General features: G+C 29.8%; 4 protein-coding genes across 6 annotated transcripts; all 4 read left to right on the top strand.

Annotated features, from left to right (window-relative positions):
• Nucleotides 1–561: 561 nt before the first annotated feature.
• LOC141531244 (scm-like with four MBT domains protein 1) lies at nucleotides 562–4,897 on the top strand. The gene is made up of 7 exons (XM_074248914.1): nucleotides 562–748; nucleotides 890–951; nucleotides 1,513–1,928; nucleotides 2,019–2,108; nucleotides 2,203–3,574; nucleotides 3,661–4,310; nucleotides 4,425–4,897. Exons 2-7 carry the CDS (start codon nucleotides 906–908, stop codon nucleotides 4,584–4,586), a joined length of 2,736 nt encoding a protein of 911 aa, XP_074105015.1. The 5' UTR covers nucleotides 562–748; nucleotides 890–905; the 3' UTR covers nucleotides 4,587–4,897.
• Nucleotides 4,898–5,442: 545 nt separating this feature from the next.
• On the top strand, nucleotides 5,443–6,153 carry LOC141530370 (neuroglian-like). The gene is made up of 2 exons (XM_074247430.1): nucleotides 5,443–5,885; nucleotides 6,023–6,153. The coding sequence occupies exons 1-2, from the start codon at nucleotides 5,825–5,827 to the stop codon at nucleotides 6,151–6,153; spliced, it is 192 nt and encodes a 63-aa protein (XP_074103531.1). The 5' UTR covers nucleotides 5,443–5,824.
• On the top strand, nucleotides 6,153–7,521 carry LOC141531257 (neuroglian-like). Its single transcript, XM_074248948.1, has one exon. It carries the CDS (start codon nucleotides 6,216–6,218, stop codon nucleotides 7,362–7,364), a length of 1,149 nt encoding a protein of 382 aa, XP_074105049.1. The 5' UTR covers nucleotides 6,153–6,215; the 3' UTR covers nucleotides 7,365–7,521.
• A 504-nt stretch (nucleotides 7,522–8,025) lies between these two features.
• On the top strand, nucleotides 8,026–16,874 carry Nrg (Neuroglian). Of its 3 annotated transcripts, none has more exons than XM_074248889.1 (9): nucleotides 8,026–8,504; nucleotides 9,401–9,471; nucleotides 9,708–9,731; nucleotides 10,263–10,389; nucleotides 10,839–12,254; nucleotides 12,332–14,106; nucleotides 14,200–14,472; nucleotides 14,806–14,898; nucleotides 15,085–16,874. In XM_074248889.1, the coding sequence occupies exons 2-8, from the start codon at nucleotides 9,420–9,422 to the stop codon at nucleotides 14,895–14,897; spliced, it is 3,759 nt and encodes a 1,252-aa protein (XP_074104990.1). In that variant the 5' UTR covers nucleotides 8,026–8,504; nucleotides 9,401–9,419; the 3' UTR covers nucleotide 14,898; nucleotides 15,085–16,874. The 3 variants fall into 3 exon arrangements, with proteins under 3 accessions (XP_074104990.1, XP_074104992.1, XP_074104991.1); XM_074248890.1 differs by lacking the exon at nucleotides 8,026–8,504 and adding an exon at nucleotides 8,869–9,188; XM_074248891.1 differs by lacking the exon at nucleotides 9,708–9,731 and having other exon boundaries at nucleotides 8,027–8,504.
• The last annotated feature ends 579 nt before the right edge of the window (nucleotides 16,875–17,453 follow it).

The following is a 17,453-nucleotide window of genomic DNA, read 5'->3' as shown; positions in this document are numbered from 1 at the left end:
AAAATATACGTGGTAATTTTTTAATTGTTTAGTTTATTATTCATTTAGAGAAATAAAAATTTCTACATTTCTCTTTTGTATTACACACAAATTATTACCTAAATTTTATTAACCTAATTATCTTAAAGTTACTAAAATTTACCCACCATTTATATTTTATAAAAAAAAAAAATTATTCATTAATGAAGGATGAATTAGTTCTCATTAAAAAATAAGATGATTTAATAATATATTGGATGAATTAAAAAGTGCAAAATAAATAAATCATACTCATTACACTCGGAATTATTCGCTCCGAGCACAATTAACACACACACATATTTTTTGTGAGTTTCAGTGTTGAGTATATCCGTGATTCATCAAGAAGTTCCACATTTTTAAACAGAGGTCGTGTTTCATGGAAAATTTCATGTAAATTATTCGTCGAGAAGTTCCCAAAACGGTCACCCTTGGCGCTAGCTTCGATCTGCTCGGAGCAAATGCACAGAACACACAGAATAAAGGAATGGTGAAACCGGAAAGGATTCAAACCTTTTGTTGGCCGTTCGAGTGTTTCACAAGCGCAGAATAACTTGCGCTGTTAACATATCCATGCCTTTATACTTATATGTGACTTGAAGTAAAAAAATAAATGATAAAAAATCAACATTTATATCGTGCAACTTATGAAAATTTAATAGTAAATTCATTAAAATTATTCATTGAAATTCAATTGAAATAGACAAATAAATTGTTAGAGGGATTTTCGGTGAGTAAATTACAAAAAATAAACTTTATTTTCTCTCTCTTGTAAAATTAAAAATAAGAAATTTATGAATGCATAAAGTTATGTTTCTTTAAGATTCCTCATAATTTTTATTAATTGATTTGCGCTTCTGTTTATGTTTAGATTGTGATCCATTATCATGGAATTGAACAAAAATCAAATGCAAGACAATATGTTGGACGATGGTAATTTACATTTTTGTTTTAATTTTCATTTTTTTTATCATTATAAATTATTATATATGTATAATACATTATGCGCTACTATAGATAGTTATTAATACTCATTAAATTTTTCAGATTATGTAATTATATGAAAATTGAAGAAACTTTTTTTTTTTATTTAATTTTTAAAAACTAGTTTTTGATAATTATTTGATGTATATTTCTACGTCATGCATTTTCAAAACTATATATATCTATACAAAGATATATCTATATATTTTTCCCCTTTTTTCGTTGACTCATTAAAAGTTTCTTACCATAGGTTTTGAGATAACTAATTACATTAGTTTTGAATGACTCGTTTAAAGGAAAATATTTGATTTATTGCGAAGGATTAAAATATTTAGAAAAATATTTTAACTCAAATTTTTTTGTTTAAAAAAAAATTATCATTTTTTAAATTGAATTATTTATAATAAAAAAATTTTTTTCCATTAAATAAATAATTAATACTTAAAAAAAAAATAAAAAAAAAACCAATGTGGTTATTGATAAAAATTAAAATTGTTTATTTATATACAGTTATAGATAATGGATTTGTATGGCAAGATTATCTGGATGCTACAGAGAGCATGGAAGTACCACAAATAATGTTTCCACATGTAGAATTAACTCTTCAAAGTGAAATTGAAATAGGAATGGCACTTGAAGTTCCAACATCTAAAAGTACGAATGAAGAATGTTCATACTGGATAGCCACGATTGTTGTAGCCTGTGAATCCTTATTAAGACTGAGATACTTTGGCAGCGATGATAAATCACTTGAATTTTGGTTCAACCTAAAAAAAGAAACCGGCCATGAGCTGGGATGGTGTCTGGGAAATAATAAAAAATTAGAGCCACCAGATGTAATTTTACAAAAGTCTCCGGATTGTTTAGAAAAACTTGGAGATTTTCTAGGCTCTGCGAAATCAATACCCGTGCAAGTGTTGTCCGGGGTAAGTTATTGATCAAAGCAACCTTTATTAAATTATTTATTTATTTTCATTCTATTAAATTAAATTGCTAATTTTATTTTCATTTTTCAGGAAGAACTGAGTATGGCAGATAGAATAAAACAAGGGATGAAGATTGAAGTTAGTGATTTCTTTCATCCCTATAAATTATGGATTGCTACTGTAAGTACACGACATTTAACAAAATAATTATTAAATAAAAATTTCAAATTTTACAACATGTAATCAATACTATTATTATTATTTTATATTTTAGATAATAAGAAATGTTGGAGGACGACTTTTGCTACGCTATGATGTACCAAATAATTCTAAAGCACCAATTAAAGATTTCTGGGTATTTTGTACTTCAGATTCTCTCCATGAATTCGGTTTCAGTGTTCAATCAAACTCGAGTTGGTTTTTAGAACCACCAAGTTCGATAGTAGACACTCATACCTACGAAGAGTGGAAAGAGTTGATAGAAAGTGGATTACAAAATCAGCCAACTTCATTGAATTTATTCAACAACACACCATCTCCTCCTCGTCATAAATTCACGATTGGTATGAAATTAGAGGCAGTCTGGCCTGCTACTCGTACCAAGATATCCCCAGCAACCGTAGTAAAAGTATTCGACGACTTATATTTCCTCGTTGAATTAGACACATTCAGCCCAAATAAGAAGAGTAATTGCTACGATCCGATGTATTCATACGATGAAAAAACCACATGGCTTTGTACAGCCAACCATCCTTACATATTTCCAGTAGGTTGGTCTAAAGAACATGACTTAAAATTAACTGCTCCCAAAGGCTGGGGGTTGCACAATCCCAGTGAGTTTAATTGGGATGTATATTTGGCTGATACTAATACAACAGCTGCACCTAAAGAATTATTTTATTCACGAGAATCTGCAATTGAAACAGGCTTTGAAGTAGGTATGTATCTTGAAGCCGTTGATCCGCTGAACGACAATAGAATTTGCGCTGGTCACATCAGCAACATCACCGAAGATTTATTGTGGATAACACTTGACAATCATAAAACACGCGCTGTGCATGTTGTTCACATGCACTCGCTAAAAATATTCCCTGTTGGTTGGTGTGAATCTAATCACTATCCTCTGAAAGCACCAAGAGATTTTAAAGAAGTATGCAAAAAATTAGAAAGACCTGAGAAAGAAGATTTTAAAAAAACTATCATTGATTTACCCATACCCGAATCACGATCCTCTTCGTGGTGTCCTAAAATTTATTTCAATTACCGTTGCTTCACGGGTCCAATGATTTCCAAAGGAAAACTTGCTAATTTACCCAAATCTGTGGGTCCTGGACGGGTTAATCTTGTGATGAAAGAAGTACTTTCAATGATTGTATCCGTTGGTTATCGTAGTGCTCGGATTTTAAAAGTTCTTCAATGTGATACCAAGCCTGAACCTGGTTATCATCTAGAAGTTTTAAAAGCTAAACATAAAAACAATACTTACCGCGCAAGTGTTGCTGTTGTTAGTTCTGGTGAAATGGTGTCAGAATTTTGTAGAGCTGTTTGCCAAAAATTAAGTGTCTGTCCCAATTTATTTGGCCCAAAACAAATTCCTGAGGATGACTGTCCTGATAGATGTAATCGATCAACTAAAACTAAATACTGTGAGTAAAATTTTATATTTTTATTACTAAAAAAAATTCCCCATGGAATGTTAAAATAATTTTTTTTTTTTTTCTTTTAATTACAGTAATCGGTAAGCGAGGAAAACCTAAAGGATATACAAGTATTATGGAAGCTAAAACAAAACCGTGGGGTAAAAAACGACGCAAGAAGCGTATTGACGGTAAACCAAAGAATTCACCTGAACCTGAGCAAGATGACGAGGTGCCTTATTCATCTACAGACATGCCTAAAGAAGAAATTGAAGACTTTGATAGCAAACCTTCTTTGTCTGAAACAGACGTAATTATTGAAAAAGATTTACACAAGTCGGACAAATCTGATGATATCAAAACTGATGTTCCTTCGAGCAATGCTTCTGATGATTCTCGTAGCTCGTTTAATGATCGCAAGAGCAAGAATAGTGCTGATAGTCCCATCAGTGATACTAATAAAAGTAAAAATGGCAATACTGTTGCTAATAACAATAATAAATACAATAAAATAGTCAAAAATAAAACGAAAACGAAAAAACGTGAACGTCACTGGGAAGATTGTAATGATTGTAATGAATCTGATAACACTGATCCTGAAGCAGAGCAAGCCAAACCAGCAGCTAAACGCCCAAAAATTCAAAAACTCAACACAAATCCATTATTTTGGAGTGTTGATGATGTATTTAGGTATCTTCGTAAGACTAATGACTGCAAAGATATTGCATACAGAGTTAAACAAGAGGTAAATATTATTTTTATTTAAAAAATGTATTGTTATTGTGTACCATTATTGTCACTATTTTATATTTCATGGTCGACAATTTCGAATAATTAAATTCATTTGTTCGTATTACAGGAAATTGACGGCTTGGCATTTCTATTATTAAATTTACCTTCACTTACGGAGCACATGAAATTACGCACGAATATAGCAATGAAATTATGTCGACATATCGAACAAGTAAAGGTAACCTTTTTCTTGAAACACATCAACGAAGAGAAACAGGAGAAACATTAAAATTCGACTTTAATAGTCAAACATCAATGGCTTTAATAGGCAATCACTGACTAACTGACCAATTTTTTTGTATATAAATAGCTTAAGTGTATTTTATCATTCCGTTACTATTTAGATTATTAAATACACAGATAAATATTACAACTTATTCGTAAGAGTAATACTTCGTATTAAATTATTGTACTGATTGACATACTTACGTATCAGTTAAAAAATATTTATTACCTGTCTTAATAATTATTAAATATAATATAATTGACCATGCGAAATTATTGTGTACATATAGATCTATAATAAATTATTTAAGTATATTAATTAATACTTCATTTCAATTTATAAATTATGTAAAATTAAATTTTTGTTTTTAATTTTACTTGTCCATTAAAAATAATAATATTGTAAGAGCAATTTTGTTCAAGAGAAAAACTATTGATTTTATTTTAATAGCAAAAATTAACATAATATTTAATTATTTATAAATAATGATAGTATTACCAACGGTTGGAAAGAATATAATTTACATATAACTGTGTACAGATAGGAATACCATAAAAAATTAAAAAATTTTGGTTTGATTAGCGTATACATTAATGTAATTGTTGATAAAAAATTTTTTAATAAAAAATAATGTTTTAATTTGACTTTGTGTTAATGCCTTATCATTTCTGTTAGGACCTAAGTTATTTCTAAGAAGAATTCTTTTTAAATAAAAATCTATTTTTGACTTATAGTAAAGATAACTATAGATGATAAGAAGTTTCTTTTTAAAAATAAATATAGATGAAAATAAAAAAAAATTTTATTTTATTCTATTTAAAACTGTTTACAAAAAATATTAGTTGCTTAAAAAGTTTGGATGAGATAATATCTCTAATAACGGAAGTAATAAGGAAGTATAAAACATTGATTATCTATATGATTTCAAGAACTATCAATAATATTAAAAATTCAAAGTAAAAAAAAACAAATGATTCAACAACTGTTTGTGTTTTTAAAATAAGAGATTATCTTAACTGACTGATCAGTTATCTTTGTACCAATTTGAATATAAAAGCAGAAGACCGATGGGTCCGTTTCATTAAGAAGTTGAGCGTATGAAAAGAAGCAATTACCCAACTCGATATTCATTGATCAAGAAGAGTAACTGAATAGAGTAAATTTCAGTATTTAGAAAATTTTTTCCAAAAATTTATAATTGAAAAATAATTGTTTTTTATTTACAGATAGCAAGAAGAAAAATGAAGCGTTCAATATTTATGCTGCTGGCGTTAATCGCCATCGATGCATCCTCCAGTGAAGGTAAGCGTAAAAAAATAACTAAATTTGTTAAATAATTTATGACTAAAAATTGTGTTTAATTTCTTCATTAATTTTTTTGTTAATTACTGTTTCTTCTTCTGTGATTTAAATTAAAAAAATTTTTTATATTCATGCAGAGCTATCACCTCCACGACTGGTAAAGCAACCACCGAAAGATGAATTACTTTTTCAAGTAGCCCGGCCTGATGAAGATCATAAGTCACTTGTTATTGAATGTGAAGCTGAAGGATACCCTGCTCCTGCGTAAGTAATTTTATGTATTAAATTTTAAGGATTTATACTTACAGTTTAAGGATTTAAACTTACTCAATGCTTGTCAATTTAATTTTGGAATATAGATACAAATGGACTAAAAACGGAAAACTTTTCAAGTCATTCCCAGCTGGCAGTGGTAGTCTAGAAATTTTTACACCACAAGATGATGATGAGGGACAGTACCAGTGTTACGCAGTAAATGAGCTTGGAATAGCGACATCCAACTCAGTATTCGTAAAGAAAGTAGAATTGAATGATTTTCAGGATACTGAGATAATAGCAATGACTATTAATGAGGGTGATTCATTTTATCTGACTTGTACTGCACCTGAGGGTTGGCCGAAGCCAATTGTTAGTTGGATACTTCAAGACTACATAGGTAACATTAAGAATATTAATGATTCCCGGATAACCATCGATCCAGAAGGAACTTTGTGGTTCAGTAACGTTACCCAAGAAGATCTATCCAACGACTTTTACTACAGATGTATGACTACGCTTCCAATTCGCAGTGAATTTAAGCTTGGCACCAAAATTTTGTTGAACGTTGTACCTACGAAATCTTCAAACAGCCAAAATAAGCGTGAGCCAGTAATACAGTATGTAACTAATCAAAATGAAGTTGCTTACCGTGGGAAGACAGCTGAATTATTTTGCATATTCAGTGGTACACCTCTCCCAGAAGTTACATGGAGCAAAGATGGTGAAGCTATCAAAACTTCAGACCGTGTAACTTATCGTAACTATGGAAAGTCATTGAGAATTAATAATATTGATTTTAACGACGAAGGTGTCCACACTTGTGAAGCTTCTAATGGTGTTGGGCGCATCGCTTCTTATTCAATTAATTTAAAAATTATGTCAGAACCTTTCTTCACTGTTGAACCTGAAATAGTAAACGCTGAAGCAGGTCAAGACGTGAAGATTCATTGCGAAGCTCATGGTGAACCCAAGCCAGATATTAAATGGACTTACAATGGTAATTCTATTTTAGAAGCACCCTACAATCCTAGACGTGAAATTACTAAAAATTCAATTCTTATTAGAGATGCAAATATTTACGACATTGCTAATTACGGATGCAATGCAACTAATACCATTGGATATATTTACAAAGATGTATATATCAATGTATCGGCAGCAAAAGATGAAACATCTCGACCACCTATAGAGATTTTTCGTGAGGTGCTAACAGAAAAGTAAATACATTACATTAATGTGTCGAGTAATGTATTTTTATATACATATCAAGCGGATCTGATAATTGACAAGATATGTGTAAAATATTATTAAGTATGACTGCAAATTGCTAGATTTATAAAAAAAAACTACATTTATAATTACATTATAAATTATAAGGTTCATGAAAAAAATGTGTAATTATTATTTTATTTTTAAAATAAATAGATTTTGATAAATTTTTAGAATAAAAAATTTTTTAATTTTTAATTTCTTACCAATTCTATGTTTGTTCTAAAAAAAGTTAATTATTGGAAATTTTTATGTAGCTTTGGTAATAATTATAAAAATTATTAAAAAAAAATTAAGTTTTTTTTTTTTTAATTTAGATTTAGATAAATGTTATTAGTTGTTTTTATTGATATTTAATTTCTGTAATAAATGCAGTGTGCAATTTATTTATGAAGAGAAAAAATTCGTCTGATGATTTTTATTTAATATCATGAAAATTAAGTTAGCCGACATTTAAAAATTTTAATAAATTAAAAATGCAATTTTTTAGAACAAATTTTTTTGTTAAAGATAATTAAAAAATTTTGAATCGACAGCTAACTTGAATGTCATAAAAAAGTCAAAAAATTAAAAACGTCGGCTAACATTAGTGTTGTTTAATATCTTATATTTTAGGGATTAACTATTAAATATTAGTTAATTTAAAATTAAAACAAAAATATATAAACACCATGGCGAATCGACCTATGATACCAATTGGGTTATCATAAGTATAATATTATCGAAAAAGATGGCGTTAACAGCGGCGCGAGCGGGCTAAAAAACGATGACATCGACTGGCGCGCTGATCCCGGGAGGGGCTTCGCGTCTTGGATCTTTGGATATCATATATGTATGTGTACGTTATAGGTACAAGTACGCGTGAGTTACCTACACTCTTATATTATTAAATTCTGTATACATGTGTCCACGGATTCGTCATCACTTGAATGTGTAGTTGTAGTACACCGAAGACCGCGAGTGAGACACCTATATCATCTAACTTCATAACGTACGGTACTGTTGAATAAAACGGTGGATTTTTTTAACAATGACATGGTGATACATTATTGAAAAAGTTCTTTTTACCACTTTTAAATTAACTTAGACACGGTGAGTTTGTTAATTGCAATATTGGGTAATAATTGTGTGATATAACAGTGAAAAATTTTTTTATTTCATGTATAAATGTGTAAGAGAAGCCAGTGACAGGATTCTCGATCAATGCTACTGTCGGGTGTGCCCGTTCGCCAAGCCTACAATATCTTATTCCACCGTGTTTGATGTTTATACGTATACATATATATACATCGGGTATATTTTAGCTAATGACTGATAGTATTATTTCCGATAACATTATCAATTAAACAAATATTTTACTTTCTAATTTAAGTGACAATAATATTTAATTTAATTTCATCCGAAATATTTTTATTTTTTTTTTATCTAACAGGACTATTTTTGTTCGATGTTGTCATATTATTCATTTAATGGAAAATTCAACCGCGAGATTAAATGAGATTGAATGAGATCATCCTGAGCGAACTAAACTATCTGTTTCATCAACGAATCCGCGTGTTTAAAATACGTGCCAAGCTCTTATTCCGCAATTACACAATCGGACTGAGTACATATAATACAAATATATGCTCTACAGTGTTATATTAACATCTATGACCACTATATTTCCTCTACATACTCATCAGTGCGGTTTCAACAATTCTCATTCATTTTTAAAAATTCTCTTGGCTGGGTTGATGACATTAAATTTAATACATCTAAGTAACTAAGTACTTTGTACGTTATTACATTGTAGATAGACAAAAGATACATTATTACTATAATTTCTTTTTTTTGCATCTTAACGCGTCTCCAGTAGCAACCGTTATTCCAAAACAGTATGATTGCTAATTATTATATTTAATCGAATTCTGTTTATTTTATTAAGTATTTTAATAATAATAATTTGTACTGCAATTTAAGGATAATTTTTTTTTTTTTTATTCTAGTTTCATCAATACAGGGACCATGAAGTGTTCAATATTTATTCTATTAGTGTCAGCGCTTTACGTATCAGCCGGTAAGTTTAATTACTAAACTCAATCAGTTCATTAATTATTCTATTAATTAAATGAGAAATGAGATAATTCTTGAGTGAGTTGTTTCATCTAGTTATTTAACAATAAATTTGATGAGATTATTGTTTTTAACTCAACTGTTAAATGACTGGATGTTTTAAGGAGTAATTTTCTTTACATATTACTTTTAAGATATTGAATTACAAATATTAATAGATTGTTTTATTTTGAATTATAGTTCGAATACTGGGCTATATGCAAGGTGAAAGACAATTAATGACAGAGATGTAGTCTTGATAAATTTTTGGCTTTTTCTAATCATTTAGAATTATTTAGAAAATGCTACAATATTCATTAAATCATCAATTAATGTCTAAACATATTCCTCAAATTGTCGTTTTTTTTTTTTTTAATAATCTCACGCATACATATAATTAAATTCATGAGTCATGAGTCATAATCCAACTAATTATCGTGCTATTTTTTTTATAAATAAAATCATATCATTATCCACAAGATATATTTTTTAATTAATGATTGTTAATAGTTTTTAGCATAAGATAGACCTAACTATATGTATTTTAAATTTTATTAACCAGTGTGATATTGCCTTGTTGCATTATTGTCATCATCTTTACTTCATGTTTTTATTATTAAAACATATGAAACATAATTCTATTTATAAACACACATGAATACATGAGTGTAGTTTTTCAGCAGTTTGACTGTTCATTTAATTTATTTATCAATAAATGAGATATGAAAATGATAATAATAAATTTATGATTTACAGGTCCATCGCCGCCGCGCATGATAAAACAACCACCGACAGATGAATTACTTTTTCAAGTAGCGCAGCAAAATGAAAATGAAAAGCCGTTTGTTATTGAGTGTGAAGCTGAAGGAGATCCAGCACCAACGTATGTATACACATAAATCGTAATTGTTCTTATTATTTACTTTCTTTTATCAATTCTCATGATAAATTAATGGGGCAGACAAAAATGCAAGAGAAAAATTATCTTAATAATAATTTCATTTATATCACGACATTTGAATTGAGAGGAAGAGAATGCATTAAAGCTTTAAGTAACTAGTCTTAATCAGTTGGATGACCTCATCATAGTCTCGAGTATAAAATTACCACGCCCGGGTGAGAGAAAGAAAGATAAAAAATATATTGCGTATTGACCTTAGTAAATTGTATGACTAAACTTTTATATCTCCACTTTTTTTTTTTTTTTAATGAAAAATAAAATAACTATGATATTTATTATAATAAACTATTTATATTTTTACTTAGAAATATTTTTAAAAACATGATATTATATTATAATATTGACGTCATTTTTTGCCTTTCAATGTTTAGCTATCAATGGATAAAAAATGGTAAATTCTTTAACTATGCTGCGTATGATGACCGTATGTCAACCCAACCTGGTCGCGGTAGTCTTGTGATTGCTAAACCACGAGACGAAGATGTGGGACAGTACCAATGTTTTGCAGTAAATGAGTGGGGAACAGCTACGTCCAACTCGGTATTCGTAAGGAAAGCCGAGTTGAATGGATTTCAAGAGACTGAAATAAAAACAGTGACTGCTAATGAGGGTGATCCGTTTCATCTGACTTGTTCTTCACCTGATGGTTGGCCAAAGCCAAACGTTTATTGGTTACTTCAAGACTATCAGGGTAACATTAAGTCTATTAATAATTCCCGTATGACCCTTGACCCGGAAGGAACTTTGTGGTTCAGTAACGTTACCCGAGATGACGTATCCGAAGACTTTTACTACATGTGTATGGCTATGCTTCAATTTCGTAGTGAATTGAAGCTTGGAAACAAAATTTTGTTAAATGTTATATCAGCTGGATCTTCAAACAGTCACAACAAGCATGAACCAGTAAGACAATATGTGACTCGTAAAAATGAAGTTGCTTATCGTGGGAAGAAAGCCGAATTGTTCTGTATATTTGGTGGTACACCTCTACCAGAAGTAATTTGGAGTAAAGATGGTGAACGCATAAAAACCTCAGACCGTATAACACATGGTAATTACGGGAAGTCATTGATAATAAAACGTGTTGATTTTAAAGATGAGGGCGCGTATACATGTGAAGCCTCTAATGGTGTTGGGCGTGCTACTTCATATTCAATTAATTTACAAGTTAAGTCAGCACCATATTTTACTGTTGAACCGGATATTGTAAATGCCGCTGAAGACGAAACTGCTACTTTTCATTGTGAAGCTCATGGTGTACCTAAACCAGATATTAAATGGATTTTTAATGGTAAACCTATTGCAGAAGCACCTGACAATCCAAGACGAGAAATTATGACTAACTCAATCACCATTAGAAATTTAACAAAACATGATACTGGTAATTACGGTTGTAACGCAACCAATTCTAATGGTTATATTTACAAAGATGTTTATGTCAATGTACAGACTATACCAGCTGAAATAAATCTACCACCGATTGATAAAGAGACAGTTGACGGTAAAAATATTATTATGACATGTAGAGTAACTGGCTCCCCAAGACCAGCAGTCAAGTGGATACGCAATAATCAAGAATTAACTGGTGGACGTTACAAGACTATAGACAGTGGTGATTTAAATATTACTAATGTTGGTTTTATGGATTCAGGTGCTTATACTTGTCTTGCTACTAATAAATTTGGAAAAGACGAAAAGAGTGCTTCACTGGTCGTTAGAGAACGAACAAAAATCACAGATGAACCTGAGGATTATGAAGTTTATGCGGGATCTCCAGCAACTTTCAGGTAATTCTATATCAATGTTTATGTTTTTATTCATTTAAAAAAATGTAAAGATAATTTAATTAAAAAATTATTTACAGATGTAATGCTATCACGGATTCGACTCTTGAGTTAGAAATAGAATGGCTGAGAAATAATAAAACAATTGACTTCGAAGTTGAACCTCATTTTGTACTCACAAGTGATCATTCTCTTACAATAACTAAAACAAGAGAATTAGACTCTGGTATTTATACTTGTGTAGCCAAGACAGAATTAGATGAAACTACCGCCTCAGCAACTCTCACTGTTCAAGACAAGCCAAATGCTCCAGAATTAAAAGAAATACGGTGTTTTGAAAAAGAAGCCCGAGTAAAATGGGCATCTATGGGTGATAATCGCGCACCTATTTTACATTACATAGTAGAATACAATACCAGTTTTACACCTGATTCCTGGGAAGTCGTTCGCGATGATATTCCTGGTACTACTTTAACTTTTGAAGCACCGATGACACCATGGGCTAACTTTACATTCCGTGTTATTGCTGTAAATAAAGTTGGTAAATCACAGCCTTCGTCACACAGTCAAGCTTGTACAACTTCAGCGGATAGACCACACAAAAATCCACTCAATGTTATGGGTAATGGAACAAAACCAGATAATATGGTTATCTCTTGGACAGCAATGCCACAAATTGAACATCATGCACCAAGATTTTCGTACCGTGTTAATTGGAGAGAAGATATACCTGGTAACGAATGGTACAATGTAGATATTCCTGATTGGCGAAAAAATCGTCACGTAATAGAAAATCTACCAACTTATCATAGGTATCAGATAAAAGTTGTTGCGATTAATGAGATTGGAGAATCTTTAGAAGAACCTAAAATAGTTATTGGTTATTCCGGTGAAGATGTACCTACAAAAGCACCGGGTAATTTTACTTGTCAAGAAGTACGTTCGAGTACAACTGCTTTTCTTACATGGACGGCAGTACCTATAGAAACCGTTAGAGGTGAATTACGAGGATACAAACTCCAAACATGGACAGAAAAAGATTCCGAAGAAGGCATGCGTGAAATAACAATTCCGGGTGCTAATACTACACAAGCAGTTGTCGATAAATTTGTTCCTTACACTAAAAATTATGTTAAAATTTTAGCATTTAATGGCAAATATAATGGCCCGCCATCTGAAGCTGTTATTTTTGATACACCTGAAGGTGTACCTGGTACTATACTGAGCTTAGAAGCATACCGGGTCGGCTCAAGTGCTCTTTTCCTGAAGTGGAATCCACCAATCGAGTCAAATGGAGTTTTAACGGGCTACAGAATTTATTATCAATATGTAGATGGTACATCACTGGGACCTTTATTAGAACGACAGCCTCACGTTACCCGGCCAGAGGTAACTTCTGCTAAACTGGCACGTCTTAGGTCGGAAACGAAATACCGTGTACACGTCCGCGCAACAACACGTGCTGGTGAAGGTGGTGATCTTTACATTGATGCTAACACTGAGCGTTCCAAAAAGCCTGATGTTCCACAATTCCAATATCAAGTTATTTCTAAAGAAAGTGGATACGTTACTATTAAAGTAACTTGGTTATCTAATATTCATGGCTACCCAGGAAGTCATTTCTTCGCCAAATATAAGCTCAGGGGTGAGACTATTCCACTCTTAACAGATCCAGAATTTTTGAGCCACGAACTTGAGATTAGAGGACTTTTGAGTGGTGAACTATATGTTGTATCTATTATTGCTGTTGATGGCGATTATTTGACTGAAAGTGATCCTCAAGAGATAGAAACTAGTATTGAGGGTCCAATTATACAACCAAAAGAAAATGTTGCTACTGCTGGATGGTTTATCGGTAATTAACTAAGTTATTTTTTTTTCTTTTTTTTTTTTTTGCTTATTAAATAAACTCAAAATTGTATTTTCATTGTTATTGTTATTACCGCAGGCATGATGTTGGCCATTGTCTTTCTTCTAATGGTGCTGATAATTGTTTGCATAATAAAACGAAACCGCGGCGGTAAATACGCGGTCCATGAACGTGAATTAGCTGCAGGGCGAGGTGATTATCCCGAAGAAGGCGGATTCCACGAGTACTCACAACCTCTGGATACTAAATCAGCCGGAGGCCGTACTTCACTGGCATCATCATCTCATCACGACGGCAAGCATCCGGAATCTGATACCGATTCGATGGCCGAATACGGCGAAGGTGATACCGGTAAGTTATATCGATTCCAAATTATATAATTTTTGTTGTACATATAGTATATTCGCACAAGCTTTTCTGGATTTAGAAAAACTTTTAATTTACACTAGTTTAATCTCCACAAACCACTGTAGAAATTTTGTCTTTATTACTATTACATTTTTTTTTTTGTTAGTTAATTTTTATTAATCATCCCCGTTTAATTTTATTTTTGCAAATTAAGTTTGCTGAAATATTAGATTATCAAAATTTTATCATTTTTTCGGTACCATAATTATTAATTTTTTTATCCATCCAATGTATTGTTTTTATGTTTTTGTTACGTTTCGTTGTAAAAAAAAACAGAAGGTATGAATGAAGATGGGTCCTTCATTGGTCAATACGGACGTCAAAGGAAGCAAGAGCCAAATGCACAAGCATTCGCGACGTTAGTTTAAGGTAGGTACTGACGGGCTATTTTTCATTTTTTATCTCCAAAATTTTTTTTTCTTTTTTTTTTATTTATTATCAGTTTTCTTGATAGTAAGTAGATGTATAAATATTGATGTAAAAAAATAAAAAATAGTTATAGTGCAGTGGTATTGTAAATAGTGTTATTAAATTATGATTTTTGTAAATTCACAGGACGTTTCACAGAAGACGGATCGTTTATTGGTCAGTATGGACCAAAAGGAAGGCCTGATGAAACACCGTCAATTCCAACAGGTTCGATGGCTACTTACGTCTAATTGTCATCGTGTCTTCTATCGACAACTTGATCTTCGTATGTTAAAATTTTCATTATTGTGTATAGTAATAAATATAAATTAAAATCGTGGTCATATTAAATATGAGGCCGGGAATCCTTGCCTGCCGATGCAGCTACTCTGTAAAACACTTTTGCGCCGTGCGCAACGTCTATTCTTTACTGCCAATTTAGATTTTTTATTTTTGGGTTTTATACGTACTAAATCATCTCTAGAGACATTGACTGATCATAAAAATTCATATTTAAATTTTTATTAAATTAGGTTAATGGTAGTTATTAATTTACATGAACAACAAATAAGTATTCTAATGTCGTTTGATTTAGATTTAAAAATAATTTTTTCACTATTATATTTCACTATCAACGATAATACTTGTACAATTTTTATACTGTATACGTAGATTTATTGAAAGCAGAACAAAAGAAATGATGAAAGACTATTTAGAATTATCCTATTTTGTATCAGTCATTACTACTAAAAATTGTCTCTTTATAAAATTAGAAAGAAAAAATACATAAAACCCAAATACTTTATATTGTCCCTTAACCGGTAGCATTCACAACTAAATAAAAAATGGAAATATTTAATGATATATATATAATAAACAATTAATTTTAATATTAGAACAAAAATACTTTCAATAATTAGACTCTAAATAAAATATTTATCCAGGCCAAACATGCCGTATGCCAGCTTTTTATAATATTGTTGTCGATTTATTAATAATTATAGTTAAAAAAAAAAATTTATAATAATTGGTTAATTATTTATTAATCGGTTTCATATGAATTATTGTCGCATAATAATTTAATTATTAAAAAAATTAATTGAAAACGCCTTAATAAAATTTTTTCATTTATTTTCACATTTATAAAATTTATATTTATTACTATTAATATTTAAATTTAACAAAGTTACTAGGGATTATTTAAAAAGAAAAAAATAATCCCACATAACAGGGTAATTGTGCGTTAAAAATTTTTAATTAATTAATCATTTTTAAGTAAGATCTAAAACAAAAATTCTTGAAGACTGCACTTATATAATTCATTATTAATAATCAGATGGTGCATAAGTGCAATCTTAAAGATAGTATTAAGTAAAAAAAAATAAAAAAACAAACTATTTTATCTATTAAGACATTATTAATTATAATGCTAAAGCTGGTGTGACATAATTTGGCCTAGACTGAATTTCTTTTCTTGAATGTCAAAACAATAATTATTATATCTTTCAATATAAAATTTAAAAAATTTTAACAATATTGGATTTAAATGTTTAAAATAGAAGTTGACGAAAATCGATTCTTATTTCGATAATAATAACATCGGTATATAGCAAGTATATATAATATTTGAATAAAACGAAGACGAAAAATAAATTAAATACATTTTCATAAAAATGTACACAGAGGTTTTTTAAATATTACTAATAGTATATATAAAAAGATAGATTATCGTGATTAATGATAACAAGGCCTCTAATTGTTGCTTTTTGTATGTGAAACACGCTTTCGCTAAATTTATTTTTGAAAAAAATAAAAAAATAAAAAAATAATTGATTAAAATTAAATGAAAGTTAGCCTTACTTATAGATTTTTTTTTCGTTTAATTTTCGCTATTAATTTTTTTTTTTTTTAATCATTGGCGCGCTATTATAATTGTAGAGTAATTACAAACATTAAATATTATATATAAATTTATAAATATATATATATATATATATATATATATATATATATATATATATATATATATATATATATATATATATATATGATTATTTAATATATTAAATCATTGAATATATATAATATGAGTTAGTGTTAGAAATTTCGAGAGGAAATGATAACACACATGAGCAGCTATTATATTATGATGGTAATAATTATTATTACCATCGCTAATTATCTCTTATTAAATAATTGCGATAAAGTTTAAGTATATATATTATTATTATTACTTATTGATTATATTTGCACCAAATGCACGTCCCTGTAGTTAATTATATAATAGGTTGCGATGCGTCTGTGTATAGACCAGAAAATGAGAAAATGATATAAAAAATTTTAAAACTGAAAATAAAATAAAAAAAAAAGGGTGCGAGTGAATTGAAATATAAAAATGAAAATAATATTACATGGCAAAGATAACGTGATTAATAGTCAATTTGCTTAAGATTCATCGAACTTAGATCTTTTTTTATTAATGAAAAACCATTAAAAAAAATATATAAAATATTTCA

The sequence above is a fragment of the Cotesia typhae genome, unplaced genomic scaffold, assembly GCF_013202065.1.
Source record: "Cotesia typhae breed Kobodo isofemale line unplaced genomic scaffold, CoteBio_Ctyphae contig_5, whole genome shotgun sequence".
NCBI lineage: Eukaryota > Metazoa > Arthropoda > Insecta > Hymenoptera > Braconidae > Cotesia > Cotesia typhae.
Note: the sequence above shows the minus strand (reverse complement) of the source record. Positions and strands in the feature narration are given on the sequence as shown.

What these genes read in the sequence shown, in the direction of transcription:
- Nrg (XM_074248889.1), top strand. Translation starts at nt 9,420, where the DNA reads ATGAAGTGTTCAATATTTATTCTATTAGTGTCAGCGCTTTACGTATCA. An exon ending in TACTGCTGGATGGTTTATCG is followed by an intron (nt 14,107 to 14,199) that starts GTAATTAACTAA and finishes TTATTACCGCAG; the next exon opens with GCATGATGTTGGCCATTGTC. An exon ending in ATACGGCGAAGGTGATACCG is followed by an intron (nt 14,473 to 14,805) that starts GTAAGTTATATC and finishes AAAAAAAAACAG; the next exon opens with AAGGTATGAATGAAGATGGG.
- LOC141530370 (XM_074247430.1), top strand. Translation starts at nt 5,825, where the DNA reads ATGAAGCGTTCAATATTTATGCTGCTGGCGTTAATCGCCATCGATGCA. An exon ending in CGATGCATCCTCCAGTGAAG is followed by an intron (nt 5,886 to 6,022) that starts GTAAGCGTAAAA and finishes ATATTCATGCAG; the next exon opens with AGCTATCACCTCCACGACTG.
- LOC141531244 (XM_074248914.1), top strand. Translation starts at nt 906, where the DNA reads ATGGAATTGAACAAAAATCAAATGCAAGACAATATGTTGGACGATG. An exon ending in CCGTGCAAGTGTTGTCCGGG is followed by an intron (nt 1,929 to 2,018) that starts GTAAGTTATTGA and finishes TTCATTTTTCAG; the next exon opens with GAAGAACTGAGTATGGCAGA. An exon ending in CATACAGAGTTAAACAAGAG is followed by an intron (nt 4,311 to 4,424) that starts GTAAATATTATT and finishes TTCGTATTACAG; the next exon opens with GAAATTGACGGCTTGGCATT.
- LOC141531257 (XM_074248948.1), top strand. Translation starts at nt 6,216, where the DNA reads ATGCTTGTCAATTTAATTTTGGAATATAGATACAAATGGACTAAAAAC.